At 63.2% G+C, this 6991-nt stretch overlaps 2 protein-coding genes across 7 annotated transcripts; one reads left to right on the top strand and one right to left on the bottom strand.

The window, feature by feature from the left end:
- Window positions 1-1493: 1493 nt before the first annotated feature.
- CD1H11orf68 (chromosome D1 C11orf68 homolog) lies at window positions 1494-3725 on the bottom strand. Of its 5 annotated transcripts, none has more exons than XM_047823443.1 (3): window positions 3189-3566; window positions 2426-3068; window positions 1494-1883 (listed from the first exon to the last, which is right to left on the bottom strand). In XM_047823443.1, the coding sequence occupies exons 2-3, from the start codon at window positions 2900-2902 to the stop codon at window positions 1530-1532; spliced, it is 831 nt and encodes a 276-aa protein (XP_047679399.1). In that variant the 5' UTR covers window positions 2903-3068; window positions 3189-3566; the 3' UTR covers window positions 1494-1529. The 5 variants fall into 5 exon arrangements, with proteins under 5 accessions (XP_047679399.1, XP_047679400.1, XP_047679401.1 ...); XM_047823444.1 differs by having other exon boundaries at window positions 2426-2906; XM_047823445.1 differs by having other exon boundaries at window positions 2426-2903.
- Window positions 3726-3919: 194 nt separating this feature from the next.
- Window positions 3920-6279, top strand: DRAP1 (DR1 associated protein 1). 2 transcript variants are annotated; one of them, XM_047823448.1, is made up of 7 exons: window positions 3920-4211; window positions 4457-4529; window positions 4641-4734; window positions 5034-5153; window positions 5253-5367; window positions 5582-5670; window positions 6044-6279. In XM_047823448.1, the coding sequence occupies exons 1-7, from the start codon at window positions 4170-4172 to the stop codon at window positions 6147-6149; spliced, it is 639 nt and encodes a 212-aa protein (XP_047679404.1). In that variant the 5' UTR covers window positions 3920-4169; the 3' UTR covers window positions 6150-6279. The 2 variants fall into 2 exon arrangements, with proteins under 2 accessions (XP_047679404.1, XP_047679405.1); XM_047823449.1 differs by having other exon boundaries at window positions 3924-4211; window positions 5274-5367.
- Window positions 6280-6991: the final 712 nt, after the last annotated feature.

Here is a 6991-nt window from a genome sequence, read left to right as displayed (position 1 = left end):
GGCTCGGCAGGGGTCTAGGTCAGGGGCGCCTCAGGAGAGCGGGCTCTATATTGCAGGTCATGGGGAACCATGGAAGGACTCTGAGTAAGGGAGGGGCTCGGGCAGCTCTGCAGGAGAGCTCTGTAGGGGGGTAGCGGGGGTCACTGGGAGGGAGTGGAACAGAGGAGGCAAGCTGCAGTGGTGTGTGGGAGAGTGGGAGAGAGAGAGAGAGAGAGAGAGAGAGAGAGAGAGGGGACAGGGCGAAGGCAGGGCCAGGAGGCTGGAGGAGAGGGGAGGAGCGTGTGAAATGCTTAGTTAGGAAAAGAGAATCAGGTGCTGCAGATACCAGTCGGGCATCTTTGTGAGACCCACGAGCGCCTGGCCGGGATCCCTGCAAGCCTCGGCCCAATGTGGTCAAGTGCAAAGCACCGCTTGTCTGAGGGAGGCAGGGCAGTGGGCTCTAAATCGGAGACCACCCAGCTCTGGGACTTCCCAGGGCTGGGGCTGAGGGGGGTGGGGGGGAACTCAACCCTGGGGAAACTTGGGGTGAAGAGGAAGCTGGGGAGGGGGCTGAGCCAGCATCTCATGACTCACCCACTTCCACCCCGTCAGCCCAGTGGCATCTCCGCTCCCCTGCTCCAAATTCCAATTTGGTGAGGCTGCCGAAGGCTGAGTCAGCTCCGGCACGAGAGCAGCATCCCAAGGGGCCCCTTGCCAGAAACCTTGGCTTCCAACCAAGGCCGGGGCCAGGCTCCCAGGCTCCAGGAGCCTCGGCTGAGCGGGGCGGCCCGGCAAGATCATGAGAGTGAACGTGCCTCGTGGGCTGTGAAGACCTCACTGTGGCCGAGGCCCTGGACAAGCGTCTGAGGAGGAGGCGGGGGCCAGGGCGCAAGTCCGACTCTGCTCGACTCACCACATGACCCCGAGAAAACCCCTTTTCCCTCTTGGCCTCAATTTCCTCGACCACACAATGGGACCAACATTTCCTTCTCGACGGGCTGTGAGAATCGTACAATGCACGTGGAAGTGCTCTGCAAACTGCCCAGTGGCCCAGGACACTCAGGGCGGGAGAAGGGAGTATAAATGGGAAAGCTTCCGCAGCTTACAGCTGTGCAGGTCGTACACTGCACAAGGATGTTCAACCGAGGCTGCTGAAATCTAGCCCACCGTCTGCTTGCGAGACCATATGCCCTAACCTACAACTGCCAGGACCAAGGGGATACCTTTCTCTAACTGGCACAAATACACCCTGTGGGCTAGTAGCAGTCCCTCAGACTTGGCTGGGTCAAGCCCTTAGCTTTATGGGAAACCACCAAGAAACCGATTCTGACCCTTGGGACGGAGGGGAAGCAGGACTGGCTTTGCAGAGGCTCTCAGAGAGGTTCCCGGCCTTGGCAGTGAGGTGAATCTTATCACTGGGGGCAGTTAGGGGTGCCCAGTTAGGGCAGAGAGGCAATCTCTCCCGGCCTGCCTCTCTCCAGCAACCAAAGCAGGGAAACAACCAACACAGCATCTTAAGAAACACTCAAGACACAGACCCAAACTGGGTTTTATTGAAATGCCAGGAGCAGGCACATGTCAAGGTAGCGAAGGAAGGAAGGTGGTGCAGGCTGCAGGGGATGGCAGGGAGGGGCCGGCCCCATGTCCACGGCCCTGGCATCCCCTCTCTCTGCAAAGGGCTGAGTGGATACAATCACCCTCTCCCCCCAACAAAATAGCATGCTTAGGCCTGCAGGGCCTTTGCCCCCTGGACTGCAAAGGCTCCAAGAGGGACCGGAAGCGCTAATTTTTCTCTCTTGTGAGGGAGGAGGAGGACAGAACGCAGGAGGAGACGGAGGTACAGCTGGACATGACGGTGGCCAAGGAAGGCTCTCCTCCCGGAAATCTGTACCCAGCCTGCAGTTCTGTATGACAGAGGGGGGCAGCAGTGAAAAGAGAGGCTGAGGGTCTGGCCCTCAGGGAGCCAGAGCCTCCAGCCGGTGGGGACTCGAATCAGCCCTGAACAGAGAGCAAGTGTCCAAAGGGATCGAAGATGCAGGCAGTTCCCGGTTGACCTAGTCCTCAGAGCTGGGGGGGCTCAAACTCTTTGGGACAGAGAGGAGGAAGACGGGAGGATCCATCCCGAGCGTGGGAGGGGGCAGAAGGGGGTCGTCCCCACTTGGCCACGCTAGGTCAGTTCCACATTGTTGGCGCGGTCCAGCACACGGGAGCCGCGGGCACTGCCCCCCAGCTGGAAACGACTCTCATAGAGAGTGGGGCACAGGTGCCAACGGTTGGCCCGATAGATGCCCAGGTAGGTGTAGACGTCAGGCTTGTAGGTGAGCAGGCACTTAATGCCCGCCGCGCGGATGGCCGCATCCGCCTCCAGTACACCCAAGCGGTCCGTGAAGTCATCCGTGTAAACACAGATGACCTGGCGCCCACCCTCCCTGGCCCGTGGGCTCACCTTGGCCACCTGAAGCCGGCCCTCGACCACGGCCCGAGCAATGCCAGCCCAGGCATGGTCCAGCTTGAAGCCAGGTGCCAGGTGTATCAGCCACTTGCCAGAGAGCACACGATGGGTGATGGCCAGCTGGCGCAGGGTACTCGGTGTGACGGGCCGCCCGCTGGTCTGCAGAACCTCCCAGGCTGCCTGCAGGCCCTGCACATCGCCCGAGTTGGGGACATAGCCCTGCCCATACGCTGCAATCCAGCCCACAGGCTCGGAGTTGGGTGAGCCAGGGTCCCCATAGCGAGTGACTTGGGATGGTGGGTACTTGGCCAGCCAGGCATCCAGCTCAGCGGCAGGTGTGGTGCGGGCATCAAACACCAGCCAGGGGTCCATGTCGGCTGCCATGGCCTCTGCGGCCAGGTGCTCGGCAGTGAAGCCATCCTCACGGCCGCCTGGAGAGTCTTCCTCCTCCATTTCTTCACCAGGCTCCATCCTGCTGTGAAGGAACCCAGTTAGGGCAGGTCCAGGACAGACCTACAACTTGCCGGACCCTAGTAGGTGCAGCCAACGAGCTAAAACTCTGTGGCCTTGGGCAAGACCTAATGTCCTCAGTTGCCTCATCGTTACAGTGGACAGTAACTGTTCCGGTCTCCTAGAGCTGTTGAGAAAGCGAACACCTGAGGCGGAATCAGCGCTGCAAAAAGGTTGCTGCTAATATCGTTACCCCTCTCCCCGATTTACAGCTCAGAAAACTGGAGCTCAGAGAGAAGTGACTTACCCAAGGTCACACCTGCCGTGAGTGTCAGGGCCGAAACGTGAATTCAGGTGTGGGAGCAATCAGCCCGGCTACACCACCGGGTCCTGCCAGTAACCGGTAGGAATCCCGAGCCCTGGGATCTAACGGAGGGCGGCAAAGAAGCGCGCGTTCACGCAGCATGAGGCAGGCCCAGTAGGGCCAGACCTCTCAGGCGGGCACTGTCGGGCCCGCTTGAAGACGAGCACAGTGATGCTCAGAAAGGGCAGTGACCCGTCCAAGGCCAACGGGGCGGTGGCCGGACAGGAACGCAGGCTTGTTAAGGGCCTACGAGAGGGCCAGCCTCCGGCCCGCCGCGCCCGCCGCCATTAGCGCCCACAGCCCGAGCCGCGCCCCCGCCCAGCCCTGCCCCCTCCCGCAGCCCCGCCGTCACCTCCGGCCTTCGCCGCGCTCGGCGCCGCTCCAGCCCCGCGCCCGGCTCCGCTCCTGCCGGGGCTCCGCGCCGCTGCCGCCGCCGCCGCCGCCGCGCCCCGCCCCCGCCACGGCTGCCGCCGCCGCCATCTTAGCGCCCGCCGCCTCAACAACAACTTTATAGACAAGCGCAGCACGGGGCGGGGCCACCGGGCCGGTCGGCCGCGCCGCGGGGCGGGGCCCGAGAGGGGAGGGGTTGACCCCGGGGGCGGGGCCGTCGGGGAACCCGGGGCGGGGCGGGGCTTCGGGGGCGGGGCGGGGCTAACGTTCGCTCTCCCAGGCTTGGGGGCGGGCGGGAGTGGCGGTCGGGTCCGGGATCGACGCACTCCGCCGGGGAGGCTCCAAAGGGAGGGCGCTCGGGTCCTGCGAGCGGCGTCCTGAACGGCGGCGCTAGGACCCCGTGGGGAGCGGCGGGGGCGGAGCAGGCGGCACCAGGACCCGGGGGAACCGCGGCAGGCGGGCGGCGAGCAGGCCCGGGGGCCGGGAAGCTGCGGGCGGCGGCGCTGGGCCCGGCGCGGCGAGAGAGGCCCTGAGATGCCGAGCAAGAAGAAGAAGTATAACGCGCGGTTCCCGCCGGTGAGCACGTGGCCGGGCCCGGGAGGAGCGGTCCCGGCTCTCGGGAGGCTCCGGCCCAAGTCCGGCCGTGGGGGCGGGCGCATCGCGGTGTTCGGGGGCACGGACGCCCCGCCCCCTTCCGTGGCCTCCTCGCGTCGGTGCCCCCCGCCCCCTTTCTCCCGGGATACCCTCTCTCGTTCCCCCCCACCCAGCACCCCTTTCTGGGACGGAGGCGACGGGGTCCGAGGTTTGTGCTCCCTCCCCAGGCGCGGATCAAGAAGATCATGCAAACTGACGAAGAGATTGGGAAGGTGGCGGCGGCTGTGCCTGTCATCATCTGTATCCTGTCGGGGCCTGGCCAGGCTGGGGGACGTGGGGTAGGGAGGGAGCCCGGGGTCGTCTTGTTTAAGCAGGGGATCCCCCACCCGTGTTCTCCTTGACGCTTCTCAGCCCGGGCGCTTGAGCTCTTCCTGGAGTCGCTGTTGAAGAAGGCCTGCCAGGTGACCCAGTCCCGAAACGCCAAGACCATGACCACATCCCACCTGTGAGTGGTCTGGGAGCTGGGAGGGCCCAGTGGGAGTTCACACACTCAGGGGAGGTGGGAGGCTGCTGGGAGACCAGCAAAGCCTCAAGCACTGGCGTGTTTGAACTGGGGGGTGGGGTGGGGTGGGATGGGGGGATGGGGTGGGGAGGGATTGGGTGGTCTACCAAGATCGGGAAGTTCGGGTAGTGGAGATGGGGTGGAGGTTTTCCAGGTTTATTCTCCTGACATACAGAGATCCCTGCTGAGGGACCAGACATCTGGGCTCTACCTGAATGCCATGTTCCCCCCACCTCTTCCAGGAAGCAGTGCATTGAGCTGGAGCAGCAGTTTGACTTCTTGAAGGACCTGGTGGCCTCTGTGCCTGACATGCAGGGAGACGGGGAAGACAACCACATGGATGGGGACAAGGGTGCCCGCAGGTGGGGAGCCGGGGCCAGGTGTCCAGGCAGGGAAGGCCAAGGCCACCAGGGTTGGGGGTGGTTGGGGGGTGGTCAGGGAGTGGTGAGGCCTCTGGGCAGATGGACTGTGCCTTCCCGAAGGGGCCGGAAGCCAGGCAGCGGTGGCCGGAAGAATGGTGGGATGGGAAGCAAAGGCAAGGACAAGAAGCTGTCGGGGACGGACTCGGAGCAGGAGGTGAGTGAGGCCCCCAGCCCTCTGCCCTACCCCGTGGTGGGAAAGAGCAGTCTTGCATCAGCCTGAGCTGGCTGGACTCCTGGGCCCATCCTCACCTGTGGTTTTTTTGTAAACTGGGGCTCTAGGGGTCAGTCTGCTGTCCCTGCCACTCCCAGGCTCTCCGGCAACGGCCTCATGCTTTTCTTGTCCCCTCTGAACCCTGTCTTGCTCCTAGGATGAGTCTGACGACACCGACACTGATGGGGAAGAGGAGACGTCACAGGCTCCACCACAGGCCAGCCACCCCCCTGCCCACTTTCAGAGGTGAGCCGCTCAGTGGCACCAGAGGGGGCTGACAGATTCCTCCCGGCTCACTTTGTCCTTCCTGTCCTCCGTGGCCACTTGGTTTTGTTGGCTGTGGCAGATTTGGGGGATGGGAAGGGAGGAACCAAGGAGGGCTTAGAGGCAGGAGACTGCTCTCAGAAGGTCCCTGCCCCCACCCACACCCCGCCCTGGTGAATGGGGCTTGAACTGGTGCTGTGTGACCTGCTCTGGGCCCTTCTCTTCTCTGAGCTTGGCTGCCCGTTGGTACAGGGAGCCGTGGGCTCCATGCTCACTGGGATAGGGTAGGGCTCAGTGGGCAGGAATGGGCCCTGGAGAGCGGCCTGATCTTTCTCTCCTGCTTTCTGCCCTGCAGCCCCCCGACACCCTTCATGCCCTTCACCTCGAGTCTGCCTCTGCCCCCGGCCCCCCCGGGCCCCTCAGCACCTGACGCAGAGGATGAAGAAGACTATGACTCCTAGCGCCCTCTGCCCCCCAGGCCACACCCCCTTTTAGCTGGTTTTAGTTGCTCTGGGGGGAGGAGAGAAGGTAGAGCTGTTCTTAAATTTATTAAACGATTAATAATAAAAGGGAACACCAGTGTCTGTCCCAGCCTATGTCCAGGGCGTTGTGGCCACCTTCCCATCCACCCACCTGCATTCCCCATGCTGGGCTGAGGCCAGGAGCGGTGGTGGGCAGGGTAGCAGAGTGAAGGGAGGGGCCAGAGGCCACGATTCTGCCAGGGTAGGAGCAGGGGCGCTGACAGAAGGAAGGCGGGCAGAGCGGTGGGGTAGGGCCTAAGCCAGAGGTGCTGCTTATGCTGGGGGACGGCCTGTTTCGTTGTGCTTTACGACCCCGGAAAGGCGCCTGTCTTTCTTTGGCCTCTTCGTGTCTCTCTGATGGAGGCTATTCTGCCCTCCCCGGGCTGCTGCAAAGGGACAGATTGGACAAGTAACGGGAAGAGGCCTTGCACGCTGTAGAAATCTGCGTCTGGTGCCACTAAGGGTATGTGGGAAGGAGCTGAGGGAGCAGAGGTAGGTGGGACTGTCGAGGGCCCCAAAGACCGGCTTTCGAGCAGGAACAGTGACACAGCTGGGCAGTCCGCCCCCATTTCGGAGCAGACCTTGGAATTGGGGGGCCCACGAGGCAGATGCGCGCCTTCAGGGAGCAGGGGCTCGGGGAGGCTGAGCAGGAGACGTGGAGGACGGTGGGCAGACTTGAGGTGCGTGTTAGCAGACTCAAGCGTGCTGAGAACTGACTGGAAGTGGGGCTGAAAGGGAGAGAACTTTAAGGATTCCCAGGTTTCTGTCTGCAGTGACTTGGG

Source organism: Prionailurus viverrinus, chromosome D1 (assembly GCF_022837055.1).
Source record: "Prionailurus viverrinus isolate Anna chromosome D1, UM_Priviv_1.0, whole genome shotgun sequence".
NCBI lineage: Eukaryota > Metazoa > Chordata > Mammalia > Carnivora > Felidae > Prionailurus > Prionailurus viverrinus.
This window is presented reverse-complemented; position numbering and strand designations above follow the sequence as displayed.

Excerpts from the sequence above, each read along its gene's own strand:
- DRAP1 (XM_047823448.1), top strand. The coding sequence starts at position 4,170 with ATGCCGAGCAAGAAGAAGAAGTATAACGCGCGGTTCCCGCCG. Across the intron at positions 4,735-5,033 it reads ACCATGACCACATCCCACCT|GAAGCAGTGCATTGAGCTGG; the intron begins GTGAGTGGTCTG and ends CACCTCTTCCAG. Across the intron at positions 5,368-5,581 it reads GGACGGACTCGGAGCAGGAG|GATGAGTCTGACGACACCGA; the intron begins GTGAGTGAGGCC and ends TCTTGCTCCTAG.
- CD1H11orf68 (XM_047823442.1), bottom strand. The coding sequence starts at position 3,725 with ATGGCGGCGGCGGCAGCCGTGGCGGGGGCGGGGCGCGGCGGCGGCGGC. Across the intron at positions 2,907-3,597 it reads GAGCGCGGCGAAGGCCGGAG|CAGGATGGAGCCTGGTGAAG; the intron begins GTGACGGCGGGG and ends GTTCCTTCACAG.